Source organism: Lycorma delicatula, chromosome 3 (genome assembly GCF_047948215.1).
Source record: "Lycorma delicatula isolate Av1 chromosome 3, ASM4794821v1, whole genome shotgun sequence".
Taxonomy (NCBI): domain Eukaryota; kingdom Metazoa; phylum Arthropoda; class Insecta; order Hemiptera; family Fulgoridae; genus Lycorma; species Lycorma delicatula.
The window spans coordinates 75,182,310-75,209,478 of record NC_134457.1 but is presented as its reverse complement, the minus strand read 5'-3'; the positions used below and the strand labels follow the sequence as shown (position 1 = coordinate 75,209,478).

The 27,169-nt window shown below is 31.0% G+C and overlaps 2 protein-coding genes across 3 annotated transcripts in view; one reads left to right on the top strand and one right to left on the bottom strand.

Annotated features, from left to right (window-relative positions):
* Positions 1–4,639, bottom strand: part of LOC142321710 (gamma-interferon-inducible lysosomal thiol reductase-like protein) — a 36,152-nt gene extending 31,513 nt beyond the window's left edge. For both annotated transcript variants that reach the window (XM_075360010.1, XM_075360009.1), the window contains exon 1: positions 4,442–4,639. In XM_075360010.1, the coding sequence (XP_075216125.1) occupies positions 4,442–4,561 (120 nt within the window). In that variant the 5' untranslated portion in view covers positions 4,562–4,639. The remainder of the gene's footprint in view (positions 1–4,441) is intronic.
* A 6,431-nt stretch (positions 4,640–11,070) lies between these two features.
* Positions 11,071–27,169, top strand: part of LOC142320916 (intraflagellar transport protein 74 homolog) — a 55,171-nt gene continuing 39,072 nt past the window's right edge. The window contains exon 1 of the mRNA XM_075358898.1: positions 11,071–11,335. Within this exon, the coding sequence (XP_075215013.1) occupies positions 11,162–11,335 (174 nt within the window). The 5' untranslated portion in view covers positions 11,071–11,161. The remainder of the gene's footprint in view (positions 11,336–27,169) is intronic.

Genomic DNA, 27,169 nt, shown 5'->3' with positions numbered 1-27,169 from the left:
ATAAATAGAAATAATTATGCTAAGAAATTAAATTAAATAATCTGAAAATTAATTGACAATGAACTGCTTCTAGCCTGTAAAATATAGTTGTTCCTTGATATAGCCGGACCATGTGTCTGCTCTGTGCCATTAGCAGCCTTTTTTATTGGAGAGAAGATGGAAGAGATAATAACTGTTAATATATAATTTTAGTATGTAGCTGCTTCTATATAACCCATTATAGCAAACTATGAAAATTATACAAAACATATTTCTAATAGTACAAAATTCACACATAAGTACTCTTGAACCACAACAAGGATGCAATAAACCTCACCAACCCATTAACTAATAAGTTAACAATAACTTCAAAATGAAAATACAATACTTAAATCACAAAGGGGGATATTCATGTGTGTGTGTTCGCGCGCGCGCACATTTTATAATAAAACATTCAATCCTCCCAAAAGTTATGAACTTTGCCAAACAACGGATGCTTAAACTGAAATTTATTTTATTTTTTATTACAAATATATTTTTTTAATGCTTATATTTTGCTTTTTTATGAATGAACTGCCATGCTAGTTTACAACCACGAAAGAATATAGATAATCCATTAATAATAAGTGAAAAAATTTATATTGGACTAAATATATACTAGTAAATAATTAATGAAAGTTAATTAACCAATTCTTTTTTTAAGTAATACATTATCTGGTAAGTGGATTTTTAAAAAAAATAAATATCAAAATAAACTATTATTCATCAACATTTAAGTATGACTGTTGTAAACCATGTTAAACTAGTAAATTGTAAATTAATTCAGCTCATCTTTAAACCAGACCAAAATATGAAGGAAACAAATCAATACTCAGTAACATCTACAATGTTACACAGCTTCTTAGACAAAGAGAAAAATAAACTAAAATAAAAATAAAAAATATTTATTAAAAATTAATGCAATCCTTAATATCTCAGGCGATGATTTTTTTTTGTCTTCAGTCATTTGACTGGTTTGATGCAGCTCTCCAAGCTTCCCTATCTAGTGCTAGTCGTTTCATTTCAGTATACCCTCTACATCCTACATCCCTAACAATTTGTTTTACATATTTAATTTTCTGGTGACCCCTTCCTTAGTAGTCCCCACCCGGAGATCCGAACGGGGGACTAGTTTACCTCCGGTATGGAAGGCGCCTCCATCATTGCTATATGAAAATGCAGAGCCACATTTTCTTGGAAAAAAAGCAGCTGTAGTTTTCCATTGCATTCAGCCTTCAGGCGATGATATATTGTTTTAATTAAAATTGTACCACACAAAATCACGAAGTTCGTTAGAACTTCATCGATAAGAAGCGACGAAGTCAACGAACTATGTTTATAGTCCTAAACATGACCTAACCTAACAGTGGAATGTAAATGGGCAAAAAAATAATAAGAGTGAAAACATTATATTTCAGTTCAATTAGATTAGTTAATAAAGGATACTTTCAAAAAAATACCTCGAATTTTGTTAGATTTTTTTTTTTCATTTGATGAACCGCGGGACGTGAATACGTCATTTTATTCATTTCTTTAGTGTACCTTTACGAGTCGCGCCGCTAGATAGCAGTACTTGATAGTACTAGGTAGCGTACAAAAACTTGATAATATACTTGAAATAATAAAATTTAAAGGAAAATATACTACAGCTTGTTTTAATAGTAAATGCTGTTATGTAAATGAAAGTACTGAAAATGAAACTATTCTTTTAATTCCCATCACTTCTTTAAAAAAAAATAAAAATATTAATATACAAGCGATTATACTAGTTTTATTAAAAAATAAATAAATAAAACAGAAATAAATTCGATTGGTAAAATACAATTTAATGATAAAAATCGTGGGTTACACTTACAAAGTAATAAGTGCACTATTACATCACGGATGTTCGATACGTAAAGGTCATTATAGTTTTATAATTATAGTCATTATAGTTTTATAATTATAGTCATTATAGTTTTATTAAAAAACGAAAAATATGGTACGAACTGAACGGTATGACTATCAACAAAAAAAAAATTAGCCGTGAAATTCAATTTGTGTTTGTTCTAAAGCAATAAATTTTAACAATAAATGCCTTACATAACATTCAGTATTCATAAAAAAAAAAATAAAGATACAAAACTCTTAGCGGCCCGATTTTATTTATATGTAAAACATATAACAATTACAGAAATAATACAATTCTTATGATTATTCGTTGTTTGATAAATGAAATCGGGCCAGTAAGTGTTTATAACAAACTTTTATTTATTTTTGCTTATGGAACGCTTAAACATTATTAACTATAATTGTATATCTACAGTCTATAACATACATTTAACATGTATTTTTTTTAAAACAAAATTCTAAATTAATAACAGATTTTTATAACAGAAATGTAGTGTCTTACCTTTTTTTATATCTGTATCATTTTGTTAAAAACAGTTTTATTTATATTACAGAAATTTTTATTTTTTTGAACGGAAGAAATGATATCTGCGAGACTTACCGTACGGTTCACAATTTCAATGTAATTTTTTTGGATAATCTATTACTTAAACAATTTTATATTTTTGTTTTTAATTCACATACTTTTTTTAGAAATTTTCAAATTATGATATAATAAATAATTTCATCAATAATGTACAGTAAACTGTAAAAAAATAATACTTTTTCAATTCTTTAATTTCTAACCTTTTGAAGATCGAACCGTATTAAAAGCAAACTGCAATCAACTTACAAGCCCTTAATTTTTTGCAAATTTTAAAAATTCAAGATTTGAAAAATTTTTTTAAAATTACAATTTTACTCTTTGGAGAATTTTTACCCTTTATTTTTAGAGAACATAAGTTTTCTTTTATTTACAATTTTAATTTAAAAGGGATTTTAGTAAAAACAAACATTGGCCTAAAAAATTCTACCTACATTATGAAGAACCTAATTCTTTTAGGTTCTTCATTTAGGTTTCCTCTAAGAGACAGAAATGTCTCTTGGAGGAAATGTCTTAAGAATAAAAGAACATGAAGGAAATAAAGACAAAATTTTTAGAAAATAAAATCAATTTAGAAAACAAAAAACCATTAAAAATAGTTTTTCTATTTTTTATTTTAACTTCAACAATCAAAATCATTTCCAACATATTACTAATCTGTAACTAACTTAACTTCAAAAATGAAGATTGAAATACATGAAAAAGTGGGCTGATTACATTTTTTTAATTTATTTTACTTTACTTTTTTGTTTAAAATATTAATAGACCTAAAAAATATGCTGTCCAAGTAAAAATGACCTGTATCATGATAAAAATAAAAAAATGAATGCACAAAACAACATCAAGAGACTTTATGACGCTAAAGCTCTCACTGGAATGTAACACGAATCCCAACTTTTTCAACTTGAATTTTAATGAAAAAATTCTTTGAATATTTAAATGAAGTAAGGCTGTTAATCATTACAATATGATGATCTAATGCCCAGAAATAAAACGAAAAAACTTTGAAATCAATATGGACTATATAATTTTTTATTTACAAGATCTTTCACTTAAGCTACCCAGAAAAAACAACAGAACCATCTACGGGCTTCCTCTACAACGTACAACAGACCATCAAAATTAATCTATTTTCTGAAGAGTATGTCTAGAACTACAAATACAAAGATATACATAAATAGAATTGAGAAAATTTTTCCTTGCAACATGGCAAGAAAGCGACATTTAGTGAACCAGTTTTCATAAATCAGATTGAACAAAATTGGATGCACTTGCCATTAAGAAAAATGGCTATTCTTAGAGTGAATTATTACAAAAATAATATCAAGTTTTTAATAAGTTATTAAAAAAATTAATGAAACAAACAGTAATTCTGATATAATTGTTGCAAATTTATACTTTACCATAAGTTCAGTAAACAACAGAAAACTAGCAAGTTTTCTCGTTATAACACTTCAAAACTAGATTGTAGTCACAATAAATACTCAAATCTTGTCATAGATTTAGCCTAGTAAAAATTCAAAATCAGAAAAACTTGCACATATTTTATCTCATATGTAAATTTCTCAATCACACTTTAAATTACTGTCAGTAATTGAGAATGAGGTGTTGCTGATAACTTTTTATCCAAGATATCATTATGCATATTGTCATAAAATGATTACTAAAATCATTCGCTTCAGAATACTGTTGAAAATACAACTACTTTAAGCAAACCCCCTCTACCCATTATGAATAAACTTCGGTTTAAAAGATTAGATAAGTTAAAAATCTCATCAAAGTTAACACTGAAACCTAAATCTCATATACATTAAAAATCTGTTTTTTTAATATTGATGAAAGCTTTTATTCATTACCCACACGAAGTAATACTAGCAACCTTAATTGTAAACTACTTCATTTAAGAATAAAATTAACTATCACAGATTCATAAAAAAACGTTTAACTAACCTCGTTAACTATGCTAACTGTCTCTGAAGGAAACATATATCTATAAGTCAAGTAAAAAAATAAACACAGAATTAATGTACTAATTATTCTAGATCGACTAGGTTTAAATGTTGTCGGCATTGTAAATTGTGCGCCACTTTATCGTGGCTAAAAGTCTAAAAAACCCACTTCACATTCCTAATCCTCTGCACCATCTAACCACCCGCTCAACTACTTTTACATGATAGTATAGATGGACATAATCGATTTAGATAATCGAAATAATCGAATATAAAAATAATCGATTATAGAAACTTGTTATATAATCGTTGTTATTAAAATTGTTATTAATCGTTTCCTAAAGATTAATAATAATTTGTTATTTGATAGCGATTATTGAAATGGATCTGGGTAACGATACGTACATAATCGTTGCGGCATTACCGATAAGTGATAATCGTAATCGTTATGTAATTTTACAACACAACACTTATAAGTAAGAGTGTTCCGATTATTATTATTATTAATCGTAAATAAGTTGTAATATATTTTATCAATAAAAACCAGACCAAAACTATTTATTTATATTAATCATTTAAATTTTTTTTAAATTTTATTTTAAGATTCTGCTACTTCACAACAGGCTATAAGCTCCAGCCCACCGGGTTGGTGCTGGTGGTGAACTCATCATTGCAAATCAGCTGATTTCAAAGTTGAGAGTTCTAAGGTTCAAATCCTAGCAAAGGCAATTACTTTTATACGGATTTGAATAGTATATCATGGATACCGGTATTCTGTGGTGGTTGGGTTTCAATTAACCACACATCTCGGGGATGGTCGACCTGAGACTGTACCTAAACTACAGTTCATTCATACATATCATCTCTGAAATAATACCTTACGGTGGTTCCGGAGGCCAACAGGAAAAAAATAAACGTCTATAAGCTTGAGTAATGGATGTAATCGATAACAATAAATAATCGCCATAATCATTTATTTAGAATGTTCGGTATAATCGAGTCCCGAGTATTTTTTTTTTGAGTGGGGTTTACGTAGATTGAGACCAAAAATCTGCTCGTAGATACCACAACGCGTCCATATGTGAATATGTAGGGTTCTAGCCAAACCGAGCCGGGTCGATCAAGTCAGGACCAACTAAAAAAAACCATCCCTGACAGCAACATGCTTGATACCAACCTTCTGGCATCACTCGGAACTTGCAACCCTGCTGCGTCACCAGACGTTAGGAGAAGGGATGGCAAGCCATACAGAAGGGAAACCACAATATCCCCAAGCCCAGCGAGCAGGCAACCCGCTACCTAGAAACAAGACCAAAGAGCATAGATGCCTTAACAGCTAGACTTGAACAAGCCTATCTTCCATTACAGGGGAAGAACTTAAGTAGTCCAAAGCCTGAACAAGTATAATTGTGTACTGAGCAGGCCAACATGATAAAATTATGTTACATTTTCATAAAATAATAATCTCATTTTCAATTGTTTAAATATGCCAACATTTTTATTACTTATAAAATAATTTTAATTGACCAGCGTAAATATATGGTGCAAAAATTACTTAAAATGTTTTGAAGTTTATTAAAAATATTTTACTATACAGCTTGGCTTAGCATGTCGTTGCAAAAGTATAAATTTCAAATTGCTGCAAAGAATTATTTTACTCCAGAGATTAAAGAACCACTCGAAAACAGGTTTAGACTTCCTAAAGGAACAATTTCTCTATCTATGTGTGGCATGTGAAGTATCCAACTGAACTATAAACCGAGCTGAAGTTTGATAATATAGTTCTAAGCTGAAGTATATAATGTTCAGCAATATCACCAAAAAGGATGTTCTTCCTGATAAAACTACCCATGTCATCTGGTAAATTTAAAAGCTCATTAATTTCTTGGTTAAACGAATAGTGAGAAGTGTTTAAAAATCATCAAATTTCCATAGAAATTTAATCATAGATCAGCCTCTGAAATCAGAATAACTTAGAATTTTTCATGAGCAAAGAAACTGGTTTTCAGATAGTTCAGACCATGTCCAGGTAGTGATGCCCATTCTGTCCACAACCCCTCTAGAGAGCAAAATTTTACCTTGGACGGTAGCAGCACTGTTTATTATTCCAGTATTCTGCTTCATAGACCAACATGATAAAATTATCATCTAAAGAGAAAAGTATCTTAGATATTTTAGCAAAATCTTAGATAAACACAAAAGTTAAAAGATCAACCTTGATAAATCATAAACACATAAAAAGACACTTACCCAAAACAAAATCCACAAAGTCCCACCTGAACAATATTAAATTAAACAAACAAGCACAAATAGATAAAAAATTTGGAAAGTCTGCTTACTAAAGGTTATTTCAAACCATTTTAAAATTTCCTGGCAGTTTGGCTTAGTATACTGTAACAAAAGTTTCTCCTTGCTGTAATATGTAGATTATGTAAAAACAGGGCTGGTAAATTTTTTTTATTTGTGTATTTAGATTAATAACTCAGGACTGGCTGTTGAAATATGGCATGATCATTCCTAAACATAGAATAAATGCTGCTGTTGAAGTTTGCACTCAGAGAGATGAAGAAATAAATGAGGATCAGAGATTATACCTCGTATCATTTGCCATAGATGATTTATATATGTATACAGAGGAGTTGAAAAAAAATTTACTCACTGTTTGTAATTAAATATTATCTAAACAAAAAAAATTATACTCACTAATCTAATGTGTAGTGTAGTGTAAGGCATTAAATTTGTCGTGGTAGGCGGAGCTGGCAATTTATGACGCGCATGCATAGTTGATTGGTGATGGAATGAGCCAGTCATATTAGCCATTGCAGCAGAAGACAGTCAAGTAGCAGCAATTGCTGAGGTTTACTTATCGTTTTTTGAAAGCAAGGCTGTACTGAAGTGGTGCTGGAAATACGAGAACATTCACGAGGTACAACAGCAGTGCTAGAGAGAGTTTAAAGATGTGTACAAGGACAGATGTGGCCGAACACAAACAGCTTCAAGTCCGGCGTCCAGTGCTGTCATGTTGCAACACTTCACCCAATCACCGCAAAAATCAGAGAACCAGGGAGCGCGTGAAAGTGGGGTGAGCTGGTCAAGTGTAAGTCACATTCTGAAGAGTTCAAAGAGAAGTGTACATTCCCAAGACTTACACGCGATGAATGCGGACGACCCAAATGAAGGATGGAGTACTGTGAATGGTTTCAGCACATGGTTGGCAAGGATGGAGAACTTGCAGGGAAATTTGTGTGAACTGACGTGATGCAATTCAACTTAACAGTACTGTGAACCGCCATAATTTTGTCTATTGGGCTCCTGAAAATCCTCACGCTCATGTGGATAGGGCAGTGAATCTTCCGTGGGGGGGAGGGGTTGCTGTGTGATGTGATCTATCAGTACGTGGTTTAATTGGTCCGTTCTTCTTCAAGGAAACGTATCTTGATATGCTTCAGACAAGGATTTTTCCTGCCATCCAAAACCTGTATGGTGGTTAGCTTTTTACGTGCAACAAGATGGAACCTCGCCTCACTACCATCGAGATGTCAGGTTGTACCTCTATAAAACTCTAAACTCTTTTAGAGTTTTATGATGGTGGGTGGGTCGAGGAAATGCTGTTGAGTACCCATCTCGGTCTCCTGATTCGACACCTCTGGACTTCTACTTCCAGGGGACCATCAAGAATGACATGTATCGACAAAAACCACAACAGTTGTTGTTCAGCAACAATAGACGAGATACGTTAAAAAATCGTAGTCATGGACTGCCATTACGCCAGATACACTAACAGCCGTAGTTCGGTTTGCGGTTCGGCACCATGGGCGTTGTATAGAAGCTGCTGGTGGTCATTTTGAACACATACCATAACCCTCTTTCAGTGCTAAAAATTGTCACGTCAAGTCAAATTTGTTACAAGATATAGACTAGAAAACAGTGAGTGCATCTTTGTACTCATATACAATACATGTATTGTTGAATCAAGAATAAATAATTCTATCCCTACATCATCTTTAGGTCTTTATCAATGAAAAGGGTATCGCAACTGAATCTCACTTTAGCGAAACAGTAACTAGCTAATTATAATTACTGGAGAATTTTCCAGAGAGCTGTAATTTTTTTCTTGTTATGAAAAATCGGGCATCAACAGCTCTATGGTCATTAGCTCCATGAAAACTGGTAGTGTATGAAAAGATGCTATGCTTGAACGAGATTCGAACCAGGACCTCGACACGAAATGCCGAGGCGCTACCTCAGCCACGGAGTCGACAAAATAGCTGTTTATTTAATTATATATTTATATATATATATTAGCGTTCCCCAATCACTTTGCCAACAATATCTTTTTAATATCCAACTTATTTATTGATTTGTAAATAAAAATTATTTAATGAATATTATTGCTTTTAGATTTTTATGAACTGATAAAACGGTAAAGAAAAGTTTGTATCAAAAATATTGAAGAAATATACGATAAACAACGAATTGTTGCTGAACGTTTAAGTATATATGACCCTAATAAAGGCCGATTTAGAATGCAGAACTGAAAGTTCACCATTGCGGTTAACCTGAATACAAATGGAAATAACCTACCAACTCATACAGTCCACCAAAGTCGAACCTATGAACGAAATATTCACCACAGCTCGAATAGTAGCGACCGCAATTATTTTCTGTTATAGTTTAGAATTCCTCCCAATTCTCCACCACATGTGACAAAATTATTTCCTACACTTCGGTCACCAATATGTGGTTTACTACATGGATGAGAAAGAGACCGAAAATAGACACAAACCATCTCCTACAATGGTATAATTGAATGAGATAACAATTCTCCATTAACATTTAAATATTCTATGCGAAATTTTATGCATTAAATTAACTAATTAATTTTTATGTATTTCTAGTATACACGTCGCGGCTTCGCCCGCGCAACTTGCGTTTCTCGTCGCGGCCAGGGAAAATTTAGTCGGTCATGCTCGCTTCGCTCGCGCTTCTCGTCTAGCCAGAGAGCTCTCCCCTGGACCCCGTAGTCTGTGCTGTATTCATTAAACTTATGCTTGTGAGAAAGATAATGATAAATCAAAAATTAAAACCTGTTCAATTTATAAAAAATATCAGTGTATTGTAATTTCTTCAGAGCAACAGTTTGGCCAGTGCAGGACCCGAAACTTTGAGTGGTCTAAAAGAATATGGATTTCAAAACAGTCAGCCTCCATCTTAAGATATTAGTTATAACTGGTTACCCGTACGGGTAAAAATTTATTTTTCCCGGTTCTTAGCGTTAACCGATAAACACCATTAGGAGGTAACCGTACTTCGTTTCTCTTCTTTTTTTTAATTACTTTTATTTTATGTATTTAGTGTAGTAATCGAAGCAGGTGCACCCAGTCGCGTTGCACCAGTAGTGACATTGACGGTGGTTGAGCCGCCGCCCTGTACACCGTCGCACCCCTTAAAAAATCGAAATTCAGAAAACCTGAAAATGGTTTTTAGATATTTACCTGAAAAGCATTTTCAAGATCCAATCTAGTGAATATCTTTAGTATAGCCGGAAATGGGGAAAATCTGCAATCATAGTTCAAATTTTTTCACCCACTTCAAGGTCGAATGTCGAAAAATCTAGAAATTGGTTTTAAGATATGTATATCAAAATTAAATCAATCATGTTGATATCTTGATTTTTACTGAGAAATTCCAAAAAATAACCGGGTTTCAAAAGAAATTCAAAATCTATTTTAACCCTTTAAACTCGATATTTCAAAAAATCCTTTCTTAGGTGCACTTTCGCTCTAAGATCATCAATTTGTGTTCAGTAGTTTTTGCTGGGCGTTGATGAAGAAAGTTACTCTAAAGGTACACGCGCGCGCGCGCACGTTGGTGTGTGTGTGTGTGTGTGTGTGTACTAGAAAACAACTTCTAATAGGGAATTAAAATGTATTAGTTGTGTTGGCATTTTAACAATTAAAATTAACCGTGTGCTAAATTATTGATCAGACAATAAATTAATCTCTTTCTAAAAACCCTTTTTTTCCTAAACGGATTAAATAAAAGCTATACTTATTTATTTTAAATAAAAGTAGCTTTATTTTTTTATTAATCTATTTATTATTTTTTAAATATTACCTAAAATAAAACGTCTTACGAGCAAAAATTTGTCAGAAATTTGTTTACCGAAGAAGGTTAATTAATTATGTGATCTCTTTATTCAATTTACAATTAAATGTTACTTTTACTCGAATTTCCATGAAGTACTTTTATCTTTGAAGCCACTTTTATCTCATGCTTACACCCATACCTTAAAGAAAACACGATATTACAAATTAATATTACGCCTGTAATGGGAACTCAAAGCGACTTACTCTGAGACAGTATCTCACTAAATGAGCGACCAAGGTGATTCTAATAACGTCTCACACCACTTATACAATCGTTCAGAAAATTTTACCTCTTCTGCGTGCTCCAATCCTTGGTAGAGAGCGTGTGGTGAAAAGTATTGGAATTAAACGAGTAGTGGGGAATGCTTCCTTTGAAGGAATCGCATGTTGTGGAGAACCTTTCCGATGACGATCGTTGTCGTTGCTTAGCAACTCGTGGTTGAAATGTAAACAGAACGTTGAAGGCCAAATATATTATGAACCCCAAGTCATTGTATTTACATATACTATTATACTAGTGATAATGATTTTCAATAAATCTTAGCCATTTTAAAAAAGTGACGTGACTTACAATGGACAGGGAACGACCACTCTCACGAGTAAGCAGCGACGAAAGACCAGTCACACGCTGGAAACGTGAAGATAAACCTCCATCGAGAAGAGGATTTGCAAGTAATACTCTTGTATCTGATATCGAAAGTAGGCCTATTTCCCGAAGAGAAATAAAATCTGTAGTCATGCAAGAGGTAGTAAAATCTATTTATCAATTTAATTAATTTTATAATCGTAGTGTGAAACTGATATTTATTTGTTGAGCGGTAAATTAACCTGTCTATTTTTCGGTATTATTGAATTTTGATATATTAGAACCTGTAATCACAGTTTTTTTATTTCTATTACTTATGATACTACTTTTTTTAGTCTCATCTGTGTTTTTAGTTCAGCTTCATAAATTAAAAATTTGTCATATTTAAATTATATTTATTTCCTACATGTTAGTGTTTTAAAGTAGTTATTTTTATAACCTATTTACATTATCATGATACTGATAAAATAAACTATGTAACATAGTTAACTTATTTATAAAAATATGTATTTTTTTAATATATATACATACTAATATATATTAATATATTGTAATTACTTTGTTTTAATTTATATATATTTAAATTTATATAGGTTTCAGTTAAGTATATACAGTTACTATTTATTGAAATTAATTTGTTACCAGATTATGTAATTTTATATTTTAGATCATTTTTGAAATAACTGTCTCATATATGAAATAATACACTTGGAATTTTATTTTTAAATTAGGAAAAGTTTTCTTTAATAACAATTATAATATTTATCCATTATTGAGTGTTGACCATCCAGATGTTCATTTTAACTTTCAGTTAGTAATAATTCTTTCATGTGCAAAGTTCTACATAGCATACACAGCATAATTATGATGCAACAGTAAATACTATGATAGTATGAATATTTTATTACCATACCTTAAATAATAAAAAAGTTGCTTTTATGAAAATGGACTGTGTTTCTAGTTTTATGACTTCCTTCTGAAAACTAAACAAGTCTATTAATTTTTTTTTTCAATTACTTTATACTTTTATACCATATAAATGTTCCCTGACATGAAGGGTAAGTCAAGAAGGGTCAGAACCCTTTCCAAAATAAAGAAAATAAATAAATATGAATCTGCATCTAAAACTTTGCTTTACAATAAGTTTTGGTTTTAATGAAAAATTTTCAACATCAACAACCATGTGAGAAAAATACTGTTTTCTCAAAAAATATCCCAATCAGTAATTAAATTACCTATAATAATAATAATGTAAGTTTTTTGCAAATAAATAACCACATTGCTCCATTCCTCATGAGATTAAATTTTTGATGAATGTTTCATTTGTTTTTTACTTCCATGTATGAAGGTAAAGGAAGTACTGTGATCACGAAAAATTTAGGTTTTCAGATTTCAATGGAAATATTCATTTTGACCATCCCTGAATCCATTTTGACTAGTTTCAGTGTGACAGCTGTACATACACGTACGTATATATCTCACATAACTCAAAAACAATTAGCTGTAGGATGTTGAAATTTTGGATTTAGGACTGTTGTAACATCTAATTGCCCACCTTCCCTTTTGACTGCAATCGACTGAACCAAAAGTGTCCAAAAATGCTCAAAATCAAAAATAAATTGGATTTTGGACTTTTTCGTAACTGCAGTAATAAGCTCCAGTTAAGAGCTTTTAAATGATATATCTATCACAAGTGGTACTTATTTCATTGGTTCCTGAGTTATAGCCAAATAAAATATTTGAATCTTAGAAGGCGAAGGCACATCGGTTCGAATCGGACTTCATCTCTTTTTTTTTTTATTTTCTTTAACTTTTTTTTTAATTTAAATATATTAATTTATTAATAATTATTAACCTATGATTGTAAAACTATTTGAAAAAAAATCAAATATTATTAGTGAAATAAAATTGTATAAACTTTTAAAAATGTGTGTATGTAATTTAATAGGTATTATTAAATTACATAAATAAATAAATTACTAAATATACATATTTGTATATGTAATAGATTTGGTGAACATCTGATTATTTAATAAATTGAAAATTATAATTTAGAATCGTATTATGTTTGGATTTTCTATTTTAATTTTATCTACATTTAAGTTAACTACAGAGTGACTGAAAAATAGACCCTCACAAGAACAACATGTGTATATATATATATATATATATATATATATATATATATATATATGTTGAGGCATACATGCCTGATCTTTAATAAATTGCAAAAGTTTCTTATCTTTTAGTTCATTACTCCTCTGATTTTGTCAGACAATATTCTCCCTAAGTCGGAGTTGATCATCATTTCATTTATTTGTTTTTTGTTGCCAATCATTTAATCGCTCTTTGGTTTCATATAATTCTTCTGACCTTAATTTGTATACATGTTCTCTAGTTTTCAAATTTTCTCTCTCTTTATATTCATCATCCTCTCTTAATCTTTTTATTCTTTCTTTGACTTTAACATTTACTTCCTCTTTATATTTATCATCTTCGCTTAATTTTTTTATTCTTCCCTTGTTCTTAACATTTTCTTCCTCTTCATATTCATCTTCTTGCTGTTTTTTTTTTTAAATATATTTAATGTTATCTTTCTTTTTCCTGTATGACTGTTTCTTTTTCATTTTTGATTATTCACCAAATAATCCAATAATAAAAACTGAATATTTTACACTGTAAGGTGGAAATTAACATTTGTAACCAGTATACAGGAGTTCACTGAACGGAATAGTTCAATTATTATTAACTTTTATTTATGTGACACACAGAAATTTGAAACTTTTGTTAATCAGCAACTCACGAAGATACAAATAATACTGATCTAGTAATACGAGTAATAAAAGGACTTTTATTCTATCCTAATATTTCATGTAAGATTGTTGAATTAATAATTATATAAATATTTGATGTTAATAAAAACTAATATTTCAGCAATTGTGTAACTGTCCACTTTATTAAAGAATTGGAGGATCATATATCACTTTCAAATGAAATAAGTTTAAATGAAGTGCAGCAAAAAATGCGTAAATGTATTAATAGGTATACAAGGAATTCATGGTATCCACATCACCACATTTTTCAGATTTTTTTTATAGCCTACATGTCCATTAACAAGAAAGTTTATTCAATAGAAAATTTAAAAAAAGAAAGTGCAACTTGCTTCGAATAAGTATTTGTAGCCGTGGATGTTGCAGGAAGTGAATAAGGGTCGGAACCTTTTCCAAAATAAAGGAAAATGATAAATTATGAACATGTGGTTTTTTGATTAAAGTTAGTATTTTTTCATGATCAGAACTAAATATGAAATCAAAATAGCAGCATTTTCAAAGTGAACCCTCAAAATAAAATTATGGTTACATCCCGCTGAAAGTTATATCCCTTTAACTTTTCATTTTAATAATTTTTTTTTAAATTTTAATAATATTTTTTTTCTTTTTATTAATATTGAGGAAAATACTTCTGTTCAATAAAAAAAAGTTATTAAATGCTTTTAACATATTTAAAAGCTATTAAATTAATTAGAGAATTGTATTACTTTTGTTTCAGATGTTTTACAATTGTATGCTTTTGGGCATACCAATTTAATAAGCATTTTTAAAAAGTAATCGCATGTAGCATAATTGATTTGTCTATAATATATGAGAAAATTTATCCAAAAAGAGCTGATGCTTTAGTACTAGCTGAAATACTAGTGCTTACCATTGTCAAATACCAATAGATAAATAGGTGGATAGTCAAACACCAATTTTAAACATCTTTCATACATATTTTTGCCATTTTGAACTCAAGAGAAAATTTTGAACTTGCAAATCAACATTGCTTTAGAGATAACTCCTCCTACATGATAAAAATATAGGATCTATCATGCACATAGGAGTATTTCTTTGCTGTAAGGTTGCCTCACATCAGGAAAATTGTTATTAAAGTCAAGCTAATTTTTTTTTAAATTACAGAATAAAATACAATGTGTTCAGTTCTGTTAGTACAACTTCTTTACAGGAGTATCATTTTGTAATATCAACTAAAAAAAAATAAATTAATAAATAAACTAAAGCAATAAATTAATGGTATTGTATTAGATTGATTGCATTACAATTGACTGAAATAATGAATTTATTCAATTTTAAACTAAACTTATTAACTTTAACTTAAATAATGTCTTTATTGATTTTGTTGTTAACTTCTTTTACAAGAGCATTGTTGTGTAATATCACAAAAAAATTAATTAATGGGATTTAAGTAATTAGATTACAATTCACTGAAATAATAATTTTATTTAACTTTTACTAACTTTAACTTGACTACTAACTTTATAATTTTATTTAACTTTATAATTCAATAATTTTAATGTTTTGCTTTTTTTAGCTCTAGGCTATCTTCTCTGAATTTTTAATCATCTTCTTATTTCTTTTCTTGTCTGAAAATTTAAAAGGGATGTTGTCATAAAACACATGGGAGACATTGTTTCTGTAATTTTATTCAGTTCTTGTAGGTATCCATATTTATCATCAGTTATTTGTATTCTTGTATCATACATCCTTCCTGGTTGTTTTGTCCTTAAGTATGCCTTTTAGGTAGATTTCATAAGAAAGCTACCTATTGTAAAGGTTACCATGATTTGACTTCCAGAAAATTTCAACATATCTTCGCGATTCACATTCCTCAGACCCCCAAAACCACCTTCAGCTCAAAAGTTGATATATATATTTCACTTTCTTGTGGACACGATAACTGCCGTAATTTTGCGCCAATCACTTTCAAATTGATACATAAAATACAATGACCAAAATCTTGGTCAAGTTCGTTAAAGGGTAAAGTCGAACCATGGGGGGTGGAAATAGGGTGCTTTTTTGAAAAAAATATTGCAATAACTTTCTTATTAAGTAAAATACTGAGTGTATTTAAAGTTCCTGCTGTTTTTTGGATAAGGGCCTAAAACTTATATAAGTAAAATATTTTGATATCACCAACCATCGGCTCAGGGGGTGGAAAAAATGGGGTTTTGAAGACAAAAAAATCATACCTCTCTTAATAGGCACAGTATATAATCACTTTAAAGCATTCGTTAGTCCTCTAAACATACCTAAAACTTTTGTCTGTAACAATTTTTGATATGACCAAAACTTACGGCAAGGGATGTCCAAAATATTGCTGGAATTGTTGTATGCTAAACATGTGAAACTTTTTTCACATGCAACCATTGTTGTATTGAGTAAATTTGAAGTTTTTCTTAACTTTAAGGTGGAAATATTTTTTATCCCCTACTTAGCACTGGTGAAATCTACCTCTGCCTTCCAGCGTGCTGAAAGGGATTTTTTTTTTCTAAAATGAGTTGCAAAATCAAAACTCAAAACTGAATACTTTGTTGCAAAACCTCTTCTTGCTGAATACAATACTTTGTTCCGATTTTGATAATTACAACCATTTTAAATTAAACAAATTTTTCAAATTGTCTTCCATCTGATGATAAGTAATCAATTATAATGATAGTAAATTGATTGCTAGTCACTCCTCCTTCTAATTAATGCAATACATGTAGGTGTACATCTTCAGTATTGATTTCATATTTAGTCAAATGCTTGAAGTTATACTCATAGTACATAGCATAAGTTTGTATTTTGGAGCAAGCAGAACAGTTTGTAATTCCATAGTAACCACCAATTTCATATCCCAGGTCTTTGGAATTTGAAAGTTTTTAGCTTCTCTACTCCATTCTCTTTTTTTCAGCACATACTGTGTATTTATCATCAGGCAAATTACCGGCATTATATTTACTGCAATTATATTTACAAGACTTAAAGTAAATTCGATATAAATTTTATTGAATGATGCCCTATATTGATGGCTAGTAACTTTTGGAAGAAGAGACAACCTTCTTCCACAGATTCTTGTTTGATGTGATTGTTTCTCTTTGTTCTTTTTTCTTCTGATCACTTAAGCCTCTGTATTTTTTTTACTATTAATTCTTTAAATTGGTTCTTAAAATGTAAATTCACATTTTTCTTGCTCACATCATCACTTTCTTCCTGAGGATCAACAATAGCTTCATTATGAGAAGTCCACCTTTTAAAGGAATACTCTCCAAGATCTAATGTATTTAAAACAAACTTTTCATAAACTTACATTTTCCCAAGAATCATTTGTGAGCATTATATTAAGACCTCCTCTTTGCCTTAAATTTCATCTATGACCTTCTCAAAACTTTTCTTCATGCATTGCTTTTACATGAGCTTGTTTTTTCTTTCCATGTAGGAAGTTCCTACCAAAAATAATTTAAACATTTTTCATGCTTTCCACATGAAATACACATAAGAAAGACTGCTTGTTTTTTATAGACAGATTTTTGTCATTGAGGTTTCAGTTTGCTACTTTCTATTATTGTTGGTCTAATCACCTTTCTGCCAAATCTTTTGTATTCTGTGTAATCCTTACTTCTGCTCTTTTTTTTCATCATCTGAGTCATTTTAGTTTTTTTACTTTAATTTTTTCCTTTGACTGTTATCATTTGTATCATTATCATTATTAGCTAATGTCTGTACAGGAGAAAAGTTAAAATTACTATAATTTGTTTCATTTAATTGCTCATCAAACGAATAATCAAAATAATTATAGGCAACAACAGTAGCTCTTCCATTGTTAAATCTTGAATATCTAATTCAATCTGCATTTCATTAACAGAACTGTATAACCAGCCCTCAACTCCTATTACAAATCTTATTCATCTCATTTTCTGAAATAAAAACAACTTGTTTTAGATTAATGAGAATACAACAGTGAGTAAATGTTATGTAAATCTTTAAAGGCAGATAAAATGTGAACATAATTATAACTCTGTTTGATTGAAATAAAATGTATAAATTTAAAATTAAAAAATATCAACAAATAGTTAAAATCTCCAAGCACGAAATTAACCCAGTCAAGTGAGGGTCAATAGTTAATTATGACTTACACCTACAGTTATTTTCATTAAGTTGATTCGTACACACTCATGTGTTCATTCACTACAGACATAATGGATGGGATTTTATATAGAACATTCATAGAGTGTAATGCCGTCTCTTGAATAAAAACCCTGTTATTCCGTTCAGGTTTGTAAATAAATCCATTTCAAGGTGCATAATCATATCATATATGATGCAATTTCCATGTACAATGTTATCACATAAATGTGTACCCATTTGTGACAGATAAACAGATGTTATATTGTAACCTACTGGTTTAGTCAAAATTAATATGAATGAAGTATCAAATACAATCTAATAAAAAAGTTGTAATGACAAAAGAGTTGCTAAATTGGTCCTAACCAATTCAGAAGAAAAACGTGCTATCAAAAACAAACTATCTCTAAATTATTAAAGAACATATATACAATATGATGAAATGTCAGGTGAAAGAGACCTTCGTAAGAAATATTAGGTTTTGGATACACTGGGTTTTGAAGGATTGATAATGAAAATTCTTACACATAAAGTTGTGAAATTATGACAATTATTTTCCCTCATGAAACTTGTGGTAAAGGGTTGTGAATATGAAAAATATTATGAACAAAATTCTGCTGATTGTTAGAATAACAAAATAATCAACTTTATTAGTCAATAAATGAATTAAAATATTTAGTTCTGACAGTAAAAAACAATACAGATAATGAATGTCATATGGCGGCAGAAGAAAGACAGCTTGCCAAGGAATGAGAACATAGCTGTAAAAAAGAGGCAAAGAATGTAAAAATGAGAACAGACAGCTGAAGAATACACAACCAAATAAATACTCAGTGATCAAACAGAGACCAATGTTAGAAAATTGCAAAAGCACATTGCTCCTACTGTTGTTCTTTTACAAATAAGTTCTGGAAAATGTAGATAACTCTGTTTTTAGTTAACCATATCAAATGAGAATGCATCAGAAGAATGTAGTGATGCTGAACGTTGGTTATTGAATAGAGGTATGAAGATAATTCATTACTAGGTTAAGGTTCCTCATCTGATTAATACTGGTAATAATTTGAAACAAAGATGCAGAAAACTTAAGTGCTGGAGGAAACACTATTCGACTTGGAAAAAAGATTTGGAATTACTGTAAAATGCAATTATTTGGCACAAATGATAGTTGTAATAAGTTATCATTACTTTGATTATATGTAGGTACACAGATCATTTTGAATATGAATGTCTGAACACTTTACTTACAGCATTATTAAATAATTATAAGCTACTTTTTTTTTTTTCATTAAGTTAATAATTAATTTCTTGAGATGTTACTGGATGTTCCAGCAGTATTCTCTCATGATTTTCTTACACGTTCAATTACAATTTGTCATTCCTCACACAGCATTCACCTACATTTAGACCCTGAGGTATTCATGCATTTAATCTCAGTCTGAAAATGTTAATTTACTACTGAAATAAGAATATTGAATTCAGTATTAATTTACAATAATCAGTTATCATATTGTTAGGTTGATAATAACATAACCTAAAACAATCATTTTAGTTGGTTTGTTAAGCATTAATATCTTAATATTAATTCTTAAATCTCATTGCAGCAGTTTGTTGGTTTCGCTGCTGTAATTCTAAACTAACTACAGGATAAACAAAGCGATTGTATATTATACATTGACCCTTGGTATATATTTACAACATTATTATTTTACTGGCATTATTAAAGAATAATTCCAAACCAACAATAAAAATTATTACTAATAATAATCCATTTTGATTACACCTGTCTTAAGAGCAGTGTTAGAATAAACTGCTTTCTAATCTCATCCTTCATAACTTAATTTCCTTATTAAAAAAATGTACTTTTAAAATTATGTCTTCTGAACTACAATACTAATGAGAATTAATATTACTAATCAAATTCTAAGTTATTCTGACTAATTCAGATTAAATAATAATGTAAATTTGTTAAATAAGTAAATTAAACAGAACCAAACTGCTAATATTAAAAGAATCAAATGTCAAAAGTTAACTATAAATACAAGAATATTCTGCTACCTTTCTTTTCATTTAATACTAGTCACATCATTTCCTTTGCTCTTGAACTAACTGAAATATCCTTCATTGTTATTTTTTTTTAAATACAGTCAAACCTCCCCAAATCGAACCTCCTTAATTCGAATAACTCCCAAAATTGAATATTTACTTTGTCCCCTTGAAAAATCCTCTTTAAATCAAATTTAATCTCCTCCTTTATTCGAAAATTTCAAGGACTTGATATACATATTATTTATTTGATGAAAACATTTTTTAAACGTTTTCAATAAAGAATTTACATTCTGTACATGATTTCTAAAGAAGCATAGATAGTAGTAAATTCACTTTAATAGTGTATAGCGATCGTTAGTGTGGGCTGTGAATTTTATCCGGTATTGTACGCTTAATGTTAATCAACTTTCAACTTGTTTCTTTCCATCGCCGGTTGCTGGAGTATACGAAACTCTCTATAGAAAAGAAGTTGTATGTGAAATTATAGCAGATATTGAAGATAGCAGGAAAACGTGTATAACTAAATTACAGGCTGTACATTTCGCTGACAAAGCATGAAGGAATCTCTGCCCAGAAACAATTGTTAATTGCGCTTCAAACTTGTGGAGTTTCATCCGGAAAGAAATCACGGTAAATTAATAGACCCTTTATCAATTTTAGAAGAAGAATGTAGTGTAATTTGTAAAAACTTTAATTCTGTTATGGACAAAATTTCATTTGACTTGTTCGCACATTTTGATGATGATATTGCAGTTAGTGTCACTCCAACCGATGATGATGATATCATCATATCTGTGTCACATTCAACCAGTGATAAGGATCTGATGAAGACAAAATGGAACAAGTAGAAATTACAATTACAGCAAAAGATGCGAAATCGATAATAAATAACCTTCGAAAGTTCAAGCGAAGTAGAAGATGGTGTATTTAGTGCACTAGTGAACACTGAAAATGACCTTGATTTTCAAATCTGCCAGAAGAAAACTCAAGAAAATTTACAGACTATTTTCAAAAAATAATTAATTGTATTGTACTGTAACTTAATTCATTTTTTGTTGGTTCATTTTTTTTTTACATAACACATTTTTTATTATTATTATTATCATTATGCTTTTACGGCCAACATGGGACCACTTAAGTCAATTTTAGTTGGATCTTTTCTGAGAAAAGCGTGTTATTTTACTCTTTCGAGCTGCCCAGTATTTCTTCATCCATTCAGATCTTGCTTTCTTTTCTTCATCCGTAAACACCCTCTTCGTTGTATTTTGTAGTTTGTCTGTCTTTTGTTTAAATCTAAAGCTCTTATCTTTTAGCTTTGTAATTTTTCCAGTTTTATTCTGTAGGTCAGTCAGGGAAATTCCCAATTCTTTCATATCTTCTCTAATTTCTTTGATCCATCCTACTTCTAGCTTTTGGAACCAGAACTTTTCAATGATATTTCTTGACAGTCTTGTTTGCGGTGTCCTTATGAGATGACCGAAGAAAGAGATTCTTTTTTTCCGCATAGTATCAGTAACAGGCTCTATTTCTCGATACACCACCTCATTTGGCACAATCCACCATTGGCCTTCTTTTTGGTGTTTTTTATTGATACACGTTCTGACAATTCTCCTCTCTATTTTCAGAATTTTTTCAATTCGGTTTTTCTGAGTGATTTTGAAAAGGGTCTCGCTTCCGTAGGTGACTTCTGGCTGTACTACAGTTTTATAATGTTTAAGTTTTGTTTTAGCAGAAAGGCATTTTTTGTTATATGTTGACCAAGTTAATTTTTGGGATTTAATCATTTTATTTGTCCTGTTTTGCCATGTCACTTTTTCATTTAAATTATAAGTTATTATTTCCCCTAGATATTTAAATTGTTTTACTATTTTAATTTTCTGATTGTTTACCGTAATGCGCTCTATTACCAGAGGATCTATGGCCATTAGTTCAGTTTTTTCGAAAGAGATATGAAGCCCTATCTTTTGTGCTAGGTTTTGAAGGCTCATGATTTGTGTTTTGGCTTCTTGAATATTATTTGCTAAAAGAGCGAGGTCATCTGCAAATCCTAGGCAATTTAGTGTGATGGAGTTTTTCTTAGTACCCATTTTTATACTTTTGGGATTTATTTCATACCATTTTCTCATGACAAATTCGAGGGCGCAGTTAAAAAGGAGTGGTGAGAGGCCGTCTCCGTCACCTCTGAATTTCACTCTGGACTGGGTATTGGTTAAAGTTAATTTTATCATGTTTACGAGTTTAGGGTGAAGGCCCAGGTTTCTCAGAATATTCAGCATGGATGGTCGGTGTATACAATCATAGGCCCTTTTAAAGTCGATGAAGGTGATTATTAGTTGTTTTTTCCGTCTTTTATATAAGTCCATCATAAGTTTTAGGGATATTATTTGTTCCAGGCAACCTCTCCATGGCCTAAATCCCCCTTGGTATTCCCCAAGTTCCAGTTCAAGTTGGTCTTTGCATCGGTTGTATATGATTCTCGACAGGATTTTGTATGTGCAATCCAGGAGAGATATGCCTCTGTAGTTTTCCGGATTAGTTTTATCCCCTTTTTTATGTAATGGATGGATGAGGGCTGTGGTCCAGTGTTCTGGAAGTTTTTCTTCGTTCCATATTTTCACGAGGCATAGATGTAGAGAAGTTTTGACTGAATAAACTGGTGAGTGTTTCCAGAGTTCTGCGAAAAGCTGGTCTTCTCCGCTTGCTTTGTAGTTTTTTATTTCATTTAAGGCTGCGAGAACTTCTTGAATTGTTGGCGGGTTGATATTTACCGGTGAAGTTTTAACTGGAGTTTCAGTGTCAATCTCAAAAAGCTCTGGGGGGTCGTCACAGTTGAGGAGTCTATTGAAGGTTTCTGCCAAAATTTCAGCATTTTCTTTATTGGTGTGGGCCATATTTCTTTTTTTTCCTCTCAGCATAAGGGTGGGTGGTTCATATCTTTGAAGAGCCTGACCAAAAATTTTATAATAGTCTCGGAAATTAGTTTTCTTGGAACTTTCTTCTATTTGCTGAATCAAGTTTTTTTGGGCTTGTCGTTTGGTTCCTCTTATAATTTTCTGAGTTATTTTCCTTTGTTTGGTGAATTCATGGTTAGATTCTTCAGTTTTCTGGGTTTGGTGGTTGATCCAAGCCCGGTGTCGGTCTTTGACTGCTTTGTCACATTCTTCATTCCACCATTGGTGTTTTTTTCTTGGGTTTATAGGGGCTAGTTCTTCAGCTATTTCTTTCAGTTGGGATGTCAGTTCTTTTAAATTATTAGTTAATTTGATTTTTTTTGTTGTTTCTTCAAAGATGGCATTGTTTATTCATTTATGTGGATCATAAGCTCTTTTGTTTTTAGGTTGGGATTTTTTCTTTTTATGCGGGGTGAATTTTATTTTAACTTTAATTAAGTAATGGTCCGATCCAGTATCTGTTCCTCTCAAGACTTTTACATTATAAATCTCCTTGTGATAATTCCGGTCCATGCAAACATGATCCAGTTGCCATTCTCCTTTTTTCCAATCTGGGTGTTTCCAAGTCTTCAATTTGTTTGGTTTTCTCATAAAATAGGTGGATTTTGAGATCATATTATGGTTTCTGCAAAATTCGACAAGTCTTTGGCCGTTCTTGTTAGTTTTCTTTTGGGCAGGCCATTTTCCGATAATATCACGATATCTTCGTTCTTTACCAAGTTGGGCATTAAAGTCCCCTATTAAAATCTTCGTGTGGGTCTTATTTATGTTGTTTGCAGTTTGGTCAAGAAGTTCCCAGAATTTGTCCATCTCTTCTCTATCTTTTTTAAGATTGTTTTTGTCATTGGTGGGAGCATGGACATTTATTATGGTGTAGAATTTATTGGCTGATTTTAGGGTTAAGGTTGAAATCCTGGGGGAGTAACACTTAAATTCTACGACTGAGTCAATTATTTTAAGATTGATTGCAAATCCTGTTTCGAACTGTGGGCAATTCTTCATCACACGTTTCCCGGGGATTCCTTTGTAAATTCTGTAACCCTGAGATTCAAACGGCTCTCGATCGGTGTTTCTCATTTCTTGAAGTCCTGCGATTTGGATATTTTGTTTGTCCATTATGTCTGTTAGAGTTTTTAGTTTGCCAGGTTGAGTTAGAGAATACATAACACATTTACTATACACGTTTTGCCTTTTCTAACTTAATTTAATACTGTAGTACATTATTATAAATTAACACAAATTTTTATTGAATTATGAAATTTTTCTGTACAATTTTTGAGTTTCATTATTTTACCTCTCTAAATAGAAAACTCCCTAAATTCAAAAAAATAAAATATTGGTCCCTTGAGATTTGAATTAGAGTGGTTTGACTATAAAAAAGCAACTTAATGGATGAGACAAATCACAATGAAAACTCTCATGAAACACCAGTTAGGCAAATAGCTGTACTGAAGTTCCCATTTGACTTAGTTATCACATAAGTTTTCATTATGGCCAGAAAAACTAGTTATGAGACAATCTATGTGCTACTGGGTTACGTGGTAGACATCATAAATCAAAGAATAAGGATCTCTTCAAATAGAATTCATTTTTATTTTTATTTTATATGAATCACATATACAGCAATTTTTAAAGGAAAATTCTAAGACATGTTCATAGAATTTAATTTTAATATCCACACCAATTGTTTACTTTCTATTCAATGTCTTATCCCCATTCAATATCCACAAGAAGTAGGATTCTATATTTGTCCTTTTTCATATTTATAAGGGTCAATAAAAAGAAAGCATCAACTTTTTGGCCTCTTTTTGAATGACTCTAAGCCAAATTCTAGTTTATATCTTCAAAACCCACCCATAATCCATTTTACTCATTAAGGGCTGGTAGAAAAGAGAAAACTAGAGATGTGAGTTGACAGAATAATGCCATCATCATTTGTGGTGAATTTAAAGTTACTTCTACAACAGATTCAAAAGATATATAAAAATAACTCCCAAAAAAATAAAATGGGTTATGGGATGATTTTTAGGGAAATTCCTAAATTTAGAAGAAATATTAGTATTAGTTTGGAATAAATATTCCCGAAAAATCTCATTTACCTCTCAACTGGAATGAGATATGCTGGTTTTGCAAAATTTGTTTATATCCCATTTTATTTTCTTATTGGTGAATAAAGGAAAACGTTTTCCTAGAGCTTCTACCAATGGGAGAAAATTCTGTTAGGTTTCAAGTTTTTTCTACTGTTCAAGTTCTGCACTCCTAAAATTCCATTTTAATTTAACCCAGGAAATTTGGATGACTAAGTTAAAGAGGACTTTGGTATTAATTCTTATTTGAATAGCATTAAATTAAATTAAGTTTTTTTGCACCGCTTCCTGTGCTGTATATTGTACATTCATAAAGATTACTTTGTAAAATGTTATATGTGAACTTAATCAGAGGGTACTAATTTCATTAAAAATGTAGTAGTCATAAAATTATGAGGGCTGTTTTTTTTTCAACCTCCGATGAGCTATAAAAAGATACATTGACAAAACAAAAAAAATTTTTTTACTAAAAGTTGAGTAGTATCTAACTTATTTTTCTACATAATCCCCAAAACAATTGAGGTATCGTACTGTGACACTCATGATATGACGCCCTCTTTCTGATGCCACTTTCAAAGAAGTTTGTCGGCAGTGAGGTAAGGTACATCTTGACAGCCTCCTGAAGTTCTTTGTTGGTGGGAAAGTGTTGTCTGCCCAACCATGCCTTCAGTTCTCAAAAAGGTGAAAATCACAAGGTCTGGGACTGTACAGTGGATAGTCGAAAACTTCCCACTTGAATTGTTTGAGAAGGTTGACACAGTGCGGTCGTGCATTGTTGTGAATCAAAACCATGTCATATGAGAGCATGCTTCTTCGTTTATTTTGGATCACTCTGCAGAAGTGACATAAAGATTCACAGTAAACTTCCTTTGTTATTATTGTCCTCTGCTCCATAAAGTTTACCAACAAATTACCTTTATGGTCCCAAAAAACTGTACCCACTGTTTTTCTGTTGCTCAGTGTTTGTTTTTGGAGAAGAAGTGTGCATCCATTGCTTAGAATGTTCTTGGTTTCTGGGTTGCCTTACTGGATCCAAGTCTCATCGCCAGTAATAATAGACTTTAAAAACTCTTTCCCCTCATTATCGTAATGTATGAGAAACACTAAGGCTGACACCATTCGCTGCATTTTGTGACAGTCAATAAACATTTTTGGAACGCAACAGTTTTTTTGGAACACAGTTTCCGGTATTCTAGGTCTTTAGTCACAATTGTGTACAGAGAAGACCTTGGGAATTTCTGGGATTTCTGCAGAAAGTTCACTTATCGTAAATCTCCATTTATCACAGACAAAATCAACATGCTCAACCAGGCACGCAGTTGCAACAGACTTGCATCCTTGCCCACCTTTGTCATGGATGTCCATTTGCCCTTCTTTAAATTCCCTACCCCATTCCCATACACTACTATCACTGCCATAACTTAAGATTAATCCTTGTTGTAACAGGTAATCACATTAAAGCATATAAAAAGTAATCAGTCGAGCTTTGTTGTCTTGTGAATCGTTGACTAAGAAATCAGAGTTATATTTCTATTTACCCATCTCAGACTACTCAACATGAAATAATACCTACATGGTTTAACTTCTGTTTTATAACTGAATTAAATTTCATTATTCAAAAAATAGATCTATATGGAATTTATTTTTTTAAACACTCCATTTTTCTTGTCTTACATTTTGTTCAGAGCATGCAGGAATTTATATAGGTTGTAAAAATGTTGAATGACTGTTTTAAATTTTTAATTTTGTAGTGTATGAAAAATGGCAACCCTGAACAGGATTTGAATCCAAAATCTTCCAGATGAAAGGTAAGATGCTACTCCACCACAGATCATGAAATTATAAGCATCATAAAATGAAAGGTGTAATTGCAGAACTCCTGCAAATAAAACTCTTTATAATTAGTCATTGTCCTTTCATTGTAATTAATTTAATACTACCTGCTAGTTTTAAAGAGACCAAACTC